At 47.1% G+C, this 17,776-nt stretch overlaps 1 protein-coding gene across 1 annotated transcript in view; it reads left to right on the forward strand.

The window, feature by feature from the left end:
• The first annotated feature begins 7,039 nt into the window (after positions 1–7,039).
• Positions 7,040–17,776, forward strand: part of LOC135912348 (uncharacterized) — a 56,894-nt gene continuing 46,157 nt past the window's right edge. The window contains exon 1 of the mRNA XM_065444773.2: positions 7,040–7,357. Coding sequence (XP_065300845.2) covers positions 7,309–7,357 — 49 coding nt within the window. The 5' untranslated portion in view covers positions 7,040–7,308. The remainder of the gene's footprint in view (positions 7,358–17,776) is intronic.

Raw genomic sequence — 17,776 nt, forward strand, 5'->3', positions numbered from 1 at the left:
GGGCGCAGTAAAACGTTAGTAAAGGCGTAATCTACTGGTGCATTTTCACTCTGACAGCAAATAGCGACCTCTCGATACTACGAACCACGCCTGTATCTCAGTGGCCAAGCCATCAAGCTGCTGAGCGCGAGTTCGCGTGTTCGATCTCAACCACGTAGGCCGCACTGCGAGAGGGTCGAGACAAAAGAACGCTCGCGTACCGTGCTGCGGGCTCACGTTAAAGAACCCCAGATGGTCAAATATTATCCGGACTCCTACCCTACGGTCACTGGCGTAGCTAGGTCGTCTGGTACCCGGGGCCCATAGGTCTTCTGTCACCCCCCCCCCCCCCGCCCCCGGCTGTAGTCGAGGATGGCGAGGATATCGACAATTTCCGGGTGTCTTCAGACGTATATGACACCCCCCCCCCCTTCTGGCCCTCTGCACCCGGGGCCCACGGCCCCCCGGCCCCCCCTGTTGCTACGCCACTGACTACGGCGTCCCTCCAGACCCACTGAGCAATTTCGGGACCTTAAATTATACAATTCACCTTTATTTTGACGTGAAACTATTTTAATATTAGTAAGAGAAGGGAATACATCTACTTACATCTACACCTACATCTACTACTGCATGTCTTTATCTGGGTGTGTCGGCCAGACCATGTTCCTCCTCTGATATATGTCACTTGCCGAGATATAGGGTGACTGTGAATGCGCCTTATCCTCTGCCGAGCGCGAACAAGGGTAATTCCTGGCTTTGGTACTTTATTCGAGCTTCGCCGCTTCTTCGATGCACGCTGTTATGAATAGCCTGGCCACATTTTCAGAGGTCTGTTCACCTTGCCGTCTTTTCCGATAAACCTTTTCTTGAATTGCTTCAGTTTCGCCTTCCGGCGTCGTTCAACTAGTCCTGTAGCCACTTTATTCTTTTCTTTACTTTGCACAATGTCCTTTCGTTTCTCTCCTTTGCAACAGGCATGCACGTCCTTCCAACGCTGCTTAGCGCCGTTTGGGTCTTTTCTTTGACACATAGCCGATGCCAAGTTTCGAGGCCCCGTACACATCGTACTGCGTTCCTAAATTAGCACATTCGTTCCTGCCCCTAACGTGGTGTACGAGTGGAAAGGGTGTATGAGGTAACAGATTACTTTTCTTCGGGACTCGTTTGTGGTGCCTGAACTTCCCATGGTTGCTGTGCACGTTTTTATGTACTTTCATGGTATTTGAAGATTTGTTGTAGAATGGTGGGCAGATTGTTATACAAAAACTGGCCACCCTGTATACGCAATGCCTCATGACTTTGAGCGTACCGGAATCTTGGAAGAACGCTAACATAATCCTAATCCATAAGAAAGGGGATGCCAAAAACTTGAAAAATTATAGACCGATCACCTTACTGTCCGTTGCCTACAAAGTATTTACTAAGGTAATCGCAAATAGAGTCAGGAACACCTTAGACTTCTGTCAACCAAAGGACCAGGCTGGATTCCGTAAAGGCTACTGAACAATAGACCTAAATCACACTATAAATCAGGTGATAGAGAAATGTGCGGAATATAACCTTTATATAGCTTTCATTGAGTAAGAGGAAGCGTTTGATTCAGTCGGAACCCCAGCAGTCATGGAGGCATTACGGAATCAGGGTGTAGACGAACCGTATGTAAAAATATTGAAAGATATCTACTGCGGCTCCACAGCCACCGTAGTCTTCCATAAAGCAAGCAACAAAATCCCAATAAAGGAAGCCGACAGGCAGGGAGATACGATCTCTCCAATGCTATTCGCAGAGTTTTTACAGGAGGTATTGAAAGACCTGGATTGGGAAGAATTGGGGATAAGAGTTAATGGAGAATACCTTAGTAACTTGCGATTCGCTGATGCTATTGCCTTACTTAGTAACTCAGGGGACCAATTGCAATGCATGCTCACTGACCTGGAGAGGCAAAGCAGAAGGGTGGGTCTAAAAATTATTCTGCAGAAAACTAAAGTAATGTTTAAAAGTCTCGGAAGAGAACAGCAGTTTACGATAGGTAGCGAGGCACTCGAAGTGGTAAAGGAATACATCTACTTGGGACAGGTAGTGACCGCGGATCCGGATCATGAGACTGAAATAATCCGAAGAATAAGAATGGGCTGGGGTGCGTTTGGCAGGCATTCTCAGATCATGAACAGCAGGTTGCCATTATCCCTCAAGAGAAAAGTGTATAACAGCTGTGTCTTACCAGTACTCACCAACGGGGCCGAAACCTGGAGGCTTACGAAAAGGGTTGTACTTAAATTGAGGACGATGCAACAAGCTATGGAAAGAAGAATGATGGGTGTAACGTTAAGGGATAAGAAAAGAGCAGATTGGGTGAGGGAACAAACGTGAGTTAATAATATCTTAGTTGAAATCAAGAAAAAGAAATGGGCATGGGCAGGACATGTAATGAGGCGGGAGGATAACCGATGGTCATTAAGGGTTACGGACTGGATTCCAAGGGAAGGGAAGCCTAGCAGGGGGTGGCAGAAAGTTAGGTGGGTGGATGAGATTAAGATGTTTGCAGGGACGACATGGCCACAATTGGTACATGACCGGGGTAATTGGAGAAATTTGGGAGAGGCCTTTGCCCTGCAGTGGGCGTAACCAGGCTGATGATGATTAGGATGATGATGATATTTGAATGGCAGTTTCTTCAATCAGCACACATCAGTCTCTTTAATTCTTGCGATAGCTTGACATTTTTTTTTTCATTCACATGCTGCGAATACTTACATGACACATCTATTGGCGGCAACGTTGACTCTGAGAGGCTCTTGAAACAACCATCCAAACTCTGAACCAAGAGCCACCAAGTTTGTGTTATGGCTGTAATGTTAAATTTCTCCTATCATAAATGGCCCCAGACTGTCCGCACCAATCGATAGGCTGATGCCATGTTTTAAATTGCTGAAGAAGCTTGTCAACAATTCTATGTCTGTTTCTTTCGATGGTCATTACAAACTCGCTCTGTGCTGGAACCTGCGTCAGGTCTTGACATATGCATGCCACTTCATTTTCTGCAACTCTATATACACAGTGTCGTCATAACGTCTGCGAACGCTAACTTCCAAAATTCGACGTTCTTGTGGATTTTAAGTCCTTTGGCTGAACATATTCAGATGCATAGCAGTGCAGCCAAGTGTTTTGAGGCCTAATGCTTTAGACACATCCTCTCGGATGGAAGTTCTCTGGCTCTCTTCATTAACGATGCCTCTAAAGCAGCCGCAACGCCGTCCAGAGATTACCCACCGCCGGAAGCTCTGCAACAAAGCTTTGGAGTCCACGCGAGGGAAGCTTGCGTACCAATAGTTGGCATGTTGTAGTTGATTACTACACTCTTAAGAAAAATTACATCCTTTGGGTCGTATCCTGTTACGCAACTATAATCGTCATCTTTTTAACGCTGCGAGCCCGTTACTTCCAATTCACGAGCGGCATGCGCGTTATCAGCATGACAAAGCGTTCCCGACAGGAAAGTAGCGAGCACAGCGCTTTCAAGGAAGGAAACGCAAGCAAGACAGATGACGATTATTGTTGTGTGGCAAATATACACCCCAAAGGGTGTACATTTGTTTAAGAGTGTACGTATTTATGTCTTGGTCGCCATGTCGGATCGCACGTGGGCCACACATGTCTTCCATTACACATATCGCAGTTTAATTTTCGCCAACAATTTCCAACCAACTGGCCACGCGTATAGTAGTAGTACAATAGTACAGTGAAAACAGCGATTGTCCTTGGTGAGCCTTTTCAACGTTTCTTCCTTGCTGAGAGACGGGTCTCAAACTTCAAGCAGCTGTTGTTCAGAGCCGCAAAAGAAGCACGTTTTCCCCTTTGTTGCAGAAGTGGACAATCCTGCAGTGGGTATGCTGAGATGTGTTCTTGCTAGTCGTACGCTTTTTTGGCAGACCCGCCTCGTTGTTCGCCCAGGACCCTTCCTTCCCTGCTTTCCACCTCCACAAGCAGATGTTCCGTGATGACTTTCAAGTTCATTCTCCGCAGGCGTAGTCCCTTAAGTTGAAGCCATCTACGATGCAGAATCAGTAGCAACGCGCCTTTTTTTTTTTTGACAGCTTCATATTTGCTACCCGACGATAGTAACCCACGGCTGGATTTGCTGGCGAGGCTTCGAGGAGAATGTGTGTCATCATTGTTGAGTAACTAGAAGGGGTGACGTTAAGTTTCCTTAATCTCCTAATGTAACACTCTACTTGGTCTATCAGCCGGCGCATTCTCTTGGAACGCCGTCTTGCGAGTAGATTGATGGTAAAGACCTCAGCTGCGACAGCTGTGTTTTTGAACGATTCGACGGGTGTCGCCAAAGAGTCTGGTTAGGATGACGGTAGCATCATCAAAGCAGCCTCCTGTCCCTTGCAAGCCGTTTATAGGTGCAGCTGCTACTGCACGTGAACAGGCACGCAAGTACCGAAACTTCTTACCTTTAGTAAGACTTTCACATTCACGTACGGAAGTCTTAAACGGTTCCCAGAAACCCAGTCATTTGCAGATCTCTAAAAGCATTGAAAGTTCATCTTGGGAAGTTTGACGGAGCAGCCGCGGCGGAACCTCAACTCTTTCCTGAGCGCTGGCTGATGGTAATGCCGTGTTGTCGAGCACATGCACTTTCGTGTACAGAACAAATGAAGTTCTACTTATCAATTAGCATGACAGGTCATGTGGTCGGCTAAGCGCGCTATGTAAGGTACTAATACCAAGGAGAAAAACGGTCTTCTTCTTACCGCTATGATCACCAACTGCGCTGCGTTACTTCGAGTTCGAGCTCCTTAAAGCGCCAGACTCTTGGCTTTTGCGAAATCGGAGGTGTAGTGATCTTTTACCTTCATTGCCACACAGTGTGCTCCGGTTAAGAGAGGCGCGGAGAGCCTTTCTTAAGCGGAGCACACTCTGTGGAGCACACTGACCCCTGGATGTCTGCAGCCACGTGCGAGACAGGGAAAAGCAAAAAATTAAGGCCGGTCATCTCGACTATGCGCGTGTGTACTCACGTTTATCACACGCGTGGCGCGGTCACGATATATCGACGTCTCAATCGGCCTCTCGCGTGAGTCTTCGATCGTCCAGGTGGCGGCCGCCGTAAGGAAACCGCCATCGATCCTGCCTATAAACGCCAAGTCCCCATTTGTCATTTCCTGCTAGGCCCGTGTTACCCGCTAATGCCTCCGTTTTTCCTTTCTTCTCCCCTGCTTTCCTTTCCCCCTTTTCCTCATTCCCATATTGTCGTTTGCGTGCGAACGTTCCAAGTCTTTCCTTTTGTGCTTTAGCGACGGGGCCGATTTGCTTACGTTCTAATTTCGCGTGCAACGTTTGCTGCTTCAATGTCTCTCGCTCTTTTTGCCGTTGCGGGTCTTTTTTGGAGTGCGTGTTTTGACAGTCACTCGTCTGCAGGGAATCCTGCCGTGCTGCGATTTTTTGTGTTATTTGGCGTCGTTACTTCCTGGTTGCATCGAATTTTAGTTACGAGGGCTATAGTTTCGATTTTAACGACGCAGTCCCTAGGCAGTATTCTTGTTGTATTTTCTTTTTTGTCTTTTGCAATAGCGTTCCATGTCCTTCAACGCCTCAAGGAAACAAAAATGACGACATTGTCGGTTAAAGGTGACAAGACATCAGGTTTATTCGGATAAAGGTGTTCACCATCTGCCACGATGCATTTTGTTACATGCATGCCGTCAGTGCTGGGTGGGAATGTGTCTTTGATTGAGGGGAAACGGGAAATGTAGGTAGATAGCACTTTCTCAGCGGCTGCCACATTGTCGAGATTGAGAGTTTGGAATGAAGTTGGCCAGGCTGTGTGCTCATCTTACTCATACAGTCCACGTAATTATTTTGAGTAGCTGAATGTGTTCTTGAAAAAAAAAATGTAGTTGAAAACGGCAAGAAACCACTCAGCGTGATGAACTGAGGAAATTTGCAAGCAAGACTCTATAGCTGACGCAAGACAAGGGTAATTGAAGCTGTCTAACAGAAGCATTTGTACTGCAGTACACTAATTATTTCAGGCTGCTAACGATGACGCCACTTTCATGTCATAATATCAGCTTGAATATATTCAGTACCTCTGAATAGTGTACTGAGATTGTTGGCTGGAGGTGAGGCGGGGGGTGGGGGCGACGGGGCGAGGAGGAACGAACGATTCTCTACTGCGCCCCTGTTTTTGCGGTATCCCACTAGTGACTAGTGTTTCATTAAGCAGATGCATTTCTTACCGAGGTATGTGGACATTCTCAGTGTTAGTTGTAATTTTACATTCCGCGCCCCCAGCGCGTGGCCTAATTTTAAACCAATTCATACGCCTACGGCAAACCTTGTCCAGTCCTAACAATTGCTCCGTTGCTTCGCGGTGCAAAAAAAGAAGAAAAAAAAACGCCGCCCTCGCTGTTGTCTTTTATTATCAACAATATGGCGGATGCACGTGCTGCGCGGACGCCGGGCCACGCGGACGAGTGCATGGGAGGGGAAAATGGTCACGTGTTACCGAGCGCACTCGTCCTCTCAACCAATCCCCTCCCCCTTCTCTCTGTCTCTCCCAACGCTCTCCCCGCTCAGTACACCTTTCTTTCCTAGGATTAATCAACTCAGCGACCGCCGCCTCCCAGCACGCCTCTTGTTTTCTTTCTTTCGGCGCCGTTTTTCAGAACCGAGGCCACCCGCTGCATGCGACGAGGGGCCACCCCCGCCCCCTGCTTTGTTCGCTGCATCTGTCGCATGTTCTGTTTAGTTTCCACCGGCGGGCGGCCAGCGAAATGGCCAGGGAAGGACGGAACGTGAACGACAACCGAATAACGGCTGATTCGGCTCTTCGTTCCATCTCTACCACTCTTGGCTTGCCCCTTTCCCAAACCCCCCTTTCCTGATCCCTCCTCCACCTCCTTCCTCATTTCCCTGCGGCGGTGACGGCTCGACGGTCAGCGCGTTTTTATATGCGATTTTTTTTTCGCGATTCGCCGGCTTTCCTCCTCGTGCGAGGCGTAGTGGAAAGAGTCTGTCGGTCGGTCCCCGCGGTGTGGTCTTTTTTTGAAAAGTAACGTCGGCGGGGACGCCACGCCAGAACTTGGCGAGAACTGACTGCTATCGCTGGCTGCAGAAACACAGCGAGTGAGACATGCGGTGGGCGCCGGGCTGATGACCGCCTCCTTTTTGTTTGAGTGTTTCGAACTGGTCGGCTTCGCGGTTTGGATAATTGCGCCTTCGTGTGAACTGAAGGCCTTTGGAAAGTGACACTGTCTTGGCGTTACCTGCTAGCGAAAAAAAAAGAAAGTGCAAGAGTGAAAGAGTCCCTCTTGGATGAACTTCGTCATGAATCTAGCTTGGTTGGCCTGCGTCGTTACAACTGGTGAGTTTCTGGCTCTTGTATACCCGCCGTGGTTGCTCAGTGGCTATGGTGTTGGGCTGCTGAGCACGAGGTCGCGGGATCGAATCCCGGCCACGGCGGCCGCATTTCGATGGGGGCGAAATGCGAAAACACCCGTGTGCTTAGATTTAGGTGCACGTTAAAGAACCCCAGGTGGTCGAAATTTCCGGAGTCCTCCACTACGGCGTGCCTCATAGTCAGAAAGTGGTTTTGGCACGTGAAACCCCATAATTTAATTTTTTTGGCTCTTGTATACCTTCCTTTTCCTTTCTTTTTTCACACGGGTAAGCAAGAATGCCATCTTAGTTAAAGGAGCTTTTGAAGCAACATGCAATGGTGGACGATAGTTGAGAATTAGCTGTCTTTCTATATAAACGCTTGCGCTCCGTAGATGTACCACTGGTTTGATTGGAATTACTGAAGCGCGCTTCTCCACGTAAAGTGACCTTTAGCAAGGACCGCCTGCAGCAATGTGCGCGCGTTAATCTTCTTACGCCTCGTTAAGTATCGTTCCGAAACTTTACTTCTATGAAGGACATTTTCGGTAATAATGCCTCTCTTTCTTAGTGATGATTTTCAGCAGCTGCTAGAGTTCAGCTCAACAGCTAAACTTGACACTCTCATTAATTTAGCTGGTAGGTTTTAACTGCACAAAGCTACACACCGGGACTTCACGTCAAAGGGTGCCGTAGACAAGGACTCCTGATTAATGTTCACCACCTAATATTCTTCAACGCACGCGTAAATGTAAGTGCATGTTTCCTTCTCACTTGTTCTGAATTTCTTAACCGTCCTTAAAGGCATCGAACCAGCGGCTTCGTACGCAGTGACGGATCACCAAAACTAATTGTTACGGTGATATCGTGTCACATTAAGGAAATCGGGGTTCTCGTCGTTTGCTCAAGTTTTTATCTTCCTTTTTTAATGGTGATAGCCAGTTAGTGGTGCACTAACGTCTTTCGCCGAGTCGGTCCGTTCACAGATGACCGTGTAGCGCTTCAAGAGGAGGCCGCTTCGGGGCACCACAAGCGTAGTGAGTAGTTAAGATGTGGTATCAATTCAACACTAGTAATACACTTAGTCAATCAATAAATATACCGGGGTGTATGCGTAAACTAGGGAAAAACCTCAAACACCCACCAATATAAAATGAAGATGGAGCGGAACGCAGCAATAATAAGACCTAGAGCACTCTGAACCTACAATAAATAGGATGTGGTGCGAAAAATTTGGAAAAGAGGAATGGCGTCAGTGCTAATGTTTGCTAATGCCATTTCCTGCTTAAAATAAAATGAAAATGTTGTCGCGAATGGGGGGGGGGGGGAATAGAGAGAGAGAGAGGGAGATGAATAAATGAAAGGCAGGGAGGTTAACCAGGACTGAGCCCTGTTGGCTATCCTGCACTGGGGGAAGGAAAAAAAAGGGGAAGAAAAGATCAAGAGAACAAAAGAAAGTCCACTGTGTGTGTCATTGATGTAGTGACAATTATCGATTTTATAACCCGCCGTGGTTGCTTAGTGGCTATGGTGTTGGGCTGCTAAGCACGAGGACGCGGGATCCAACCCCGGCCACGGCGGCCGCATTTGGATGGGGGCGAAATGCGAAGACACCCGTGTACTTCGATTCAGGTGCACGTTAAAGAACTCCAGGTGGTCGAAATTTCCGGAGTCCTCCACTACGGCGTGCCTCATGATCAGAAAGTGGTTTTGGCACATAAAACCCCATAATTTAATTTTAATCGGTTTTATGTCCCAGATGGTCCCAAAGTCCGGTAGCCTTGAGAAATCGCAGCAGCGCATTTGTGACGTACTGCAGCTGTGATATGCAAGGCCATGGTCCCAAGTTCTTGTCCACCGATAAAGGTATTCCGTCTAGGTTGTTTAGTGCTGTAGGCGGTCAAGTCTCTCACTTTTTAAAGAACGGGCAGTAGCACAGGAGATGTTCTATGGTCTCCTCGACGCTATTGGCATTGCACGCTGCTCTATCGGCCATTTCCTGTCAACAATTAGCATGCACTGATGAGTGCAGCGCCCAGACGTATAAGAGACACGGCGCTGTTTTCTTGCTTCGGGGACGACCAAGAAACCAGGATGCGTCGATGCGCGTGCCAGAGGCGCGCACGTCGAGGCATATAGTTGAGCTATATATAACGAAAATATATATATATTTATATATAAACTTTTTTGAGCCACTAGTGCCGTCACGCGTATGTTCGTGCTTGTCATTATATGTGTTCGTGGTGGAGTTGTAGCCGTGAATGTCGTTAACGTGGTATGATTACTACTTTTTGTTTTATTTCAGAATTCGAATTCACAGTCTTATTTTCAGTTTTGTTTATAAAAGCAATGTTTTTCAAATTAAAAGTCCGGGATTTCTTTTTTTTCTTTCTTTTTGAGCTGTCACAATCGGTGAAACGGCAAAGAATATACATTCCATGTCTACCAATCTACTTTCGCAGCGAACAACTCTTCTGGCAGCAAAATTGGAAAGCGAGGCGAATTCTCATTTGCGAAAACTGAGAGATGCAATTTCGTGTGCACACAGTGCATCCCGGCGCCACCTCCGTGTTCACGACTGGCGTTTCGCGCGAAAATCTCGAACATTATCCGCATGCTATTAAACTCATGGTCAGATTATTGTATTGTGCTCTCAGGCTTAATTGTCACCGAGCAGTAGAGGCCCGCGTGCAAAAAGAAATAACAATTATAAAAAATAAAAACTGTAGCGCGCATTTCTTCACGTGCCTGAGCTTAGCATCCGGATCAAGGCGGAGTTTTCTTGATCCAGGCAGCATGACAGCAATGTCTCAAGACATCTGCGTCCGTGTTATGCTTTAGAGGAGGATAAAGCAACACCTGGGGAAACAGTGTCATTCCATTGCAACTAAAATAGGTCCAATTTGTTTTCGCGTTCAATTGCTCCAAAAGTGGCCACAATTCTATTCCTACTTCATTTCCGGGCTTCCAATAAAAGTAATAAAGAAAGAAAAAAAAACGGAATGACTCCGGAATCATTCCAATTCAGAGACAACTATTTCGAGAAGCACTGGTATGTATTAAGCAAGACTTGAGAGCGGGAAAGTTGGTATGCCATGACCAACTTGAAGTGCAAGGTAGACGACAGGACAGACACGGACCATGTCTTTCGTCCTGTCATCTGTGCGGTCTAACTTGCGTTTTAAGGTTACTCGTCCACAGTGCCCTGTTGTAAGCGCATGAGGACCTCTCCCCTCTTGTACCGTCTGATGCATGGACGCTCTCGGCGGCTTTCAGCAGCATGGTCATAGTGTGTCTCTGTGTGTGCACGCGAAAGAGAGAGAGTGATAAAAATAAGTTGAGCTATAGTAGTGAATTGCGTTTCTAGAACACTGAGAACAACAAAAAAAGGACTCATTGCGAAAGAGAAGGCTCGATATTAGACAGAAAAGGCCCAAAATCGTGATGACATAGATATTGACTTCGTCTGCTGTGGCCTATATAGGCACCGACAACCGAAGAATTCAAACAAACGCCACCCACAAAAAGAAAGAAAGAAAGAAAGAAAGAAAGAAAGAAAGAAAGAAAGAAAGAAAGAAAGAAAGAAAGAAAGAAAGAAAGAAAGAAAGAAAGAAAGAAAGAAAGAAAGAAAGAAAGAAAGTGCACCGGCCTTTCACCTCTGCAAGAAAGCCGCCAGCTGGAGCCCGCTCACAGCTCCATGACTTCATTTTCGCTAATGTAAATGTTGGGGTTATTGGAAAACAAAAGCCAGTTCTTTCAAGCTAGAATGCTACATTTGGCTGAGTAAGCAAACTAATTATTTGTTGGCCCCAAATGGCATTTTACTTCCGCTGCGATATCAGAATCAACAACAAAGTTGGCGCTCGTCGTTCGCGTTTCATCCTGAAACAAGCTACATAAAGGCTGATGTGTAAAGAGGAAACAGTTGATTTAAACACTAGAAACCGCTTTTCGCCAGGTAAATAAGCGAACCTAACTATCATGTTTGAGTTGGACAGCGCATATACAACATTTCATAAAAGGAAAAGAAAATTGACATCCACCTGTAGCACTTAGGTACAAAGGTTACCTGCACTGGTTTCTCAGTTCTGCCACATAACCTCTCAATTCTTACGTTGTCACCGACTGTAGGTACCTTTTGATCTGTGGAAACAGGCTGCACTCTCCTGTAAAGGGGCCAGGGAGTGAGCTTAGCAAGTTTCGAGAACATGTATTGCGCCGCTAAAGGCCAACTACAAGAAAATTAATTTAAATCCATGACGCCACACTCACGTGCGAACGCTGGGGTTTCGGCGGAAAAAGAAAGAAAAGATCATTTGAATCATATCTTATCCTCTTATAATGAGCCTACTACAGTGAACTTAACAAAAAGATAGTGTTTAAAAGAATATTTTATCAATCTAAACTAAATTTGTGTTTCCTTCTAACGTTTCCTTCTAGCGTCCATTAAAGTTAGGCTACTATACAGTATGTGTTGAATTTCTAGAATGTCGAAATATTGGCCTTATATATACTTTTACGAAAGCTGGGCGTTCGAAACGCAAAAATGAAGCCCGTGTGGCGATTCTACTACGTCCACAGACGTATGGCAGCTCTCGCAACATTTTTTTAAGGCTACATAACATTTTATCAGCAAAAGAAAGATTAAACTGCGTTCTAGGGTAAGCATGACTCAAATTACATGTTAAAGACTTGTACTGCCGGTTATAATGACGAAAACAAGCGAACAATATACTGCACAATTATTGACATCATATTGAACGTCATTAATGCTGGCATTCGGACATGGAGCAAAAAAATTTTATTCAATTTCTTCTTCAATCATCATCACCATCTTCTTCTTCATCTTCATCTTTGATGTCCACTGCAGGACGAAGACCTCTCCCTGCGATCTCCAATCATCCTGTCCTGCGCCAACCGATTCCAACTAGCGCCCGCGAATTCCCTAATTTCATCGCCCCACCTATATAGTCTTCTGCCGTCCTCGACTGTGCTTCCCTTCTCTTGGCACCCATCCTGTTACCCTATAGGTCTACCGGTTATCTAGCCTGCGCATTACGTGACCAACCCAGCTCCATTTCTTTCTCTTAATGTGAATTAGCAGGTCGACCCGTTTGCTCTCTGATCCACACCACTCGTTTTCTCTTTACATTATGTCTGGCATTCTTCATTCCATCGCTGTTTGCGCGGTCCTTAACTTGTTCTCAGGTTTCTTTGTCAGTCTTCAAGTTTCTGCCCCATATGTCAGCACCGACAAAATGCACTAATAGTACACCTTCCTTTATACGAAGAGTTGCCACTAATATCGTCGACATCCGCGCCAAATTACCCTCATTGATTTTTCCATAGAACTATGAATGTCTTGCCGTTTTATCGTCACTATCACAGCTTTATCGCTGCTGCTGAGCGTAATGGCAAATAAACCCCTTACTCGTCGTCATCGGTACACTTCGACCTTAAATATGTGCCTCGCGCTTCGACGGACATGCGTTACTTCCAAACGTTATATATCAGTCAGTACTAAGTTAGTAAGCCTTTCTTTTTGTGTTCTATTAAAGAACTCGTCAAGGAAGGCCAGTAAACAGGAGAACAACCGTTGGGGAGTTAACCACACTGTGAAAGAATTTACACCCTTAAAATGAAAAAAGGTGTAAATGTGTCTATAACTCACACTTTTAGGGTGGCGGTTATACAAATGACACCCTAAGGGGGTGAGCTATATACACATTTACACCACTTTTTGCTTACGAGGGTGTAAATTATATTACAGTGCATGGATTCCGCACGTGCCGCCCAATCTTGGAGGCCAGGAGTTAAGCAAATAAGTTCTGTCGAAATCCGCAAGGCGGAGTCAGATTCGTAAAAATGAGAGATACGGAAGTATAGATTGAGGAAAGACTTAGAGGTCATAAACGAGAGGGTATCTCCCCGGCTGGCTACCCGGTACTGGGGAAGGGGAAAAGAGGTACGAGAGGTGAGTTAAAAAATGAGAGGTGTCAGTCCATAAAGGGAAGGCAGTCGTTTTGTTTGCAGCAATAGAGTTGGAAACTCGTAGATGGCATCTTCACAGTTTAAAGGGTATTATCAAAAAAACTAAAACAAAGACACGCTTGCACTTTCATTTGGGATCGACAGCAGGCTGCCTGTAAAGGGTACTCTTGTAACATGCTCATTCGCTGCTGCCAGCTGAATCGCTCGTTACGCTTCCAATGGTTCGCCGTGATTTCTTGAACATCATTTATGATTGTGATTGCCTAATTCGGAGGTAAGAATTCGATATTTGAGTGGAGAACCGGCCAAGCGATCTCGTTTTTTTATAACTCTCTTTCAAGCGGTGAATGTTAGATTATTGACTGTGGTACTCGAAATGGTTACAATTTCTTTTCTTTTATTTTTTTTTCATGCCTGAAGCCGTTCAATTAGTGCCTGCAGCGCTGGCGCTTCTGTCAGCTATATCCAGGGGTGAGGCTGCTCGTTTGCCGGAGAGCATTGCGCCCGGCTAGCCATGCCAGCACACACGCAAGATCAGCTGTGTTCGCATGACGCGCATGTTCTTCGGAGCCGTCGGAAGCAAGAGCTGTTGTTTTTTTCTTGGTTTTGTACACATGGCTATGCACACATGGAAACTTCAACATCCGCATAACGAACCATGAAACTAAAAGTTATAAGCGTAGCTTGAAAATACAAAGCAGCCGATATTCTAGCTAAGAATAAGCGCAAAAAGCGGAGTTGGGTACGTTATGTAATACGTAGGGCATTAGGGTTACTGAGTGGGCGCCAAGGGAAGGTAACAGCATTTAAGCATGGTAGAGAACGATGTGCGTATATATATAAATCGGTAATGCGGCGAGACTTGAAGGCATATAGAGTGGTGTCAGCTGGCGCACTTGAGGCATGTAACTGCAAATCGCTGAAAGACGAGTTCGTCCTGCAGTGGACATAAAAACCGAGGTAGTTGCACAGAGGGCACCGCATCCTCATTTTTCTCCGTTCAGACGTCAGTTGGGTATGAAAGCGAGCGGGATTACCTAACACCTTTCGTCCCGTTGGAATTCACTTATGCTGCCTACATTCTCGTTCCCCCTGTTTCGCCGCAACTCGTCTCTGCCTCTTCAAAGCCCGTGGTTGCAGCTGCGCAGAGTGTTTCCCAACAACGGCTGCTTCATTATCAGCGGAAACCATCGTGTCAAAAGACAAAGCCAGTTCTCTCCTTCCCCTGTCTCTCTCCCTTTTCCATAACCTTTTGTTTCGGCTGTTTTCTCTTTGGCATTAACGTTACGCCGGCGCTTCGGGCCAGGAAATAAGCTGACCAGGTCGCATGTGTCACCTGCGCCGTCCGTCTTCCGGTGTTTTATGACCAAACCAGGGCGGAGCTGACCTCGCTGGATGCGGCGTCACGTGATCTGTCTGTGACCAACCGCGAGGCGCCGAATCCGGGGCTCTGTGGTTTGTTGTGCTTGTACGGCGACAGCTCACGTCGCCCGGTGTTTGGCGGCCAACTCGCCTTGTTTGTTCAGAGTGCGCACCTTTTGCTCATGGCAAATTGTTTTTTAATGTTTTCTTTTCATTTTGCCCTTGCGCGATTATAAATACGTCGTCGACGGGCAGTCATTAGAGCAGCGTAGTCTCGAAAGCGAATGAAGGCCGTAGTCTCGGTTTTGAAGTGGTCGTCGTGTTTTCCAAACCATAGAAACACTCAGTCTCTATAATAATAATAATATTTGGGGTTTTACGTGCCAAAACCACTTTCTGATTATGAGGCACGCCGTAGTGGAGGACTCCGGAAATTTTGACCACCTGGGGTTCTTTAACGTGCACCTAAATCTAAGCACACGGGTGTTTTCGCATTTCGCCCCCATCGAAATGCGGCCGCCGTGGCCGGGATTCGATCCCGCGACCTCGTGCTCAGCAGCCCAACACCATAGCCACTGAGCAACCACGGCGGGTACTCAGTCTCTATCGTGCTATACGTCTCTTACGGTTCTATTCGATAAAATGAAAACGGATAATTGAATCAACGATGGAGATCAAAGAACGCTTCGTATCTATGGCTCTGTACAGCGTCTCTAGTAGCACCCTATACAGTACACTTCTGTGCCTCTCGATGAAAAAAAAAACAACAACAAATTATAGGTGCGATTATTGTCGCGGCACCAGCATGCGGTGCTGCTCTGTGCCTGTGTACAGCTGCGCTCGAAGCCCGTATCGGTCTCGCCACATCGTGCTTGTGTTTCACCAGTGCGTGCGCAGAGACGTCCGATTCCCGCTTCGCTGCGCCGGCATTTTAGGCAGGCCGCACACCGCTATTCGGCGTCTACTACCGCGTGCTTGGCTTTTCAACCAATTCTCCACCCTCCCACACGCACTCAGTGCTTACTCTCTCCCCTTTTTTCCTCTTTCTATTCGCCTTTCCCCCACCTCCAATGTAGGGTAATAAACCGGGTGCTCATCTGGTTGACCTCCCTGCCTTTCCTGTCATCTATCTATCTATCTATCTATCTATCTATCTATCTATCTATCTATCTATCTATCTATCTATCTATCTATCTATCTATCTATCTATCTATCTATCTATCTATCTATCTATCTATCTATCTATCTATCTATCTATCTATCTATCTATCTATCTATCTATCTATCTATCTATCTATCTATCTATCTATCTATCTATCTATCTATCCCTCCGGCCACGTGGAACCATCAGAACTCGCGATAGGGCCCACTGCAGTCCGACCAGTCAAGCCTTGAGGTGTGGGCAATGTTCGCACGGTAGAATGACAGCAAGCCATTGATGGTAGATTTGACTGACTCCTATACCGCGCCCCCAACTCAGTTTGCAGCGATGTGGACCACCGTCTGCATTGGTGCCAGAGAAATCCCGCCGTAGCCAAACGTTCTGCTGCTCCAAGAGAAATCCAATATATAGCCACGCTCCCAGCTCGATTGTGGGATATCGCCTCAGAGCGCTCTGAGCTCGGGCACGGTGCTGTGAATGAACCGGGCGAATGTATTCCGAGTGCTCGCTTTCGACCAACCGAATGTAAATCGTACCACCGGAGTGCCCTAGAACGCTCGAAAGCTACGAGTCGAATGTGCTATATACTCAGCGGCCATAGACGCAGTGGGATGTGTCGCCTTTCTCGTTCTTATTGTGAGTGCACGTTACAGAAGGTATTAAGGGGAGTTCCACCACTACTGTTTGTGTGCGGTGGTGTGGTCCGTATCATATGTGCTGGAAGCTCCTGCTGTGACGTTTTTTTTTTTACCATGTATAGGTAACTGATTGATTAATAGGCTTTAATCGCGCAAGGGCCACTTCTGGCCAGAGAGCGTCAAGTATAAATAACTCCGCAATAACTTCTGAAATAGACCTGACTTGAAACGGCAATCAAACTGCAACCAGCAACGAACTCTGCGTTGGAGCGCCGGAGTGGTAGTATCGCCAGGGCGTCGGTGATGAGCCATAATATTAAAAGAGCCAGTAACGAAGCCGAACCGGGCTGTCGGAATGCGTGGTCAGGCACCGGCGCCTGTAAGAACGGCAGAGTATACAGGATCACGTGTCGCGTGTAACAGAGATCAGAGAAGTACTAAGCTCGGACATTGTGAATCACTTGAAAGCGCTCGGTGACAGCGAAGGCATCGCGCCGGATGTCATGAAGCGTTTGCAAAGTATTGGGGGAGGGGTGAAGGGGCATTACAGGGACGTGGCAAAACAAACCCGTAATGCTTCCGAAGGGTGGGAGAAATACTTTATACAGCCTCGCTTTGATGAATGAGTTGCTCGGATTGGCATTGTTGCGATATAACCCAACTGAACGCGCATTCACGCAGCCGTCGTGCTGTCACGGTAATGATGGGGCATGCGCGGCCCGCGCGTGGAGAGAGAAGGAGAGGGATATAAGAAAGCAACGGATGTTAACCAGTCAAGGGTCTGGTTGGCTACTCTACGTTGGGGGACGGGAGAAGCGAATGAGAGATAAGGGAGAGAGAGAGAGAGGGTATAGAGACGTGCACAGACAGTCATTGAGTCAAAGCCGCTCGTGCAAACCAGACGTTCTCAGAAAGCACAAAAGTGCCTTCACTGCCTTCTGAGCCGATCATCGGTGGGGACGGTGCTCTAGTGGTGTCTGTTCACTCAGAGGACGATCATCTAGTGTCCTCGATGTCCCTGGAGAGGCGAGAGACGTCCAGTGCGTTTGGTTGGAAAAACGAGCGACCCAAGTGGGACGCACCGTCACGCTCAAGCTTCGCAATCGGGCCTGCGCCGGAGTTGCGGCGGCGTTCTGCCTTCCGTTGCTGCATGGCGTGAATGTTGCACGCGCAAGCACTAATGGCGAATTCGGCAAATCGCACGGAGGCGCACCGGGGCGCCACGTTGCGCCGTTTCATGCAATCATCATCG

Source organism: Dermacentor albipictus, chromosome 6 (assembly GCF_038994185.2).
Source record: "Dermacentor albipictus isolate Rhodes 1998 colony chromosome 6, USDA_Dalb.pri_finalv2, whole genome shotgun sequence".
Lineage (NCBI taxonomy): Eukaryota > Metazoa > Arthropoda > Arachnida > Ixodida > Ixodidae > Dermacentor > Dermacentor albipictus.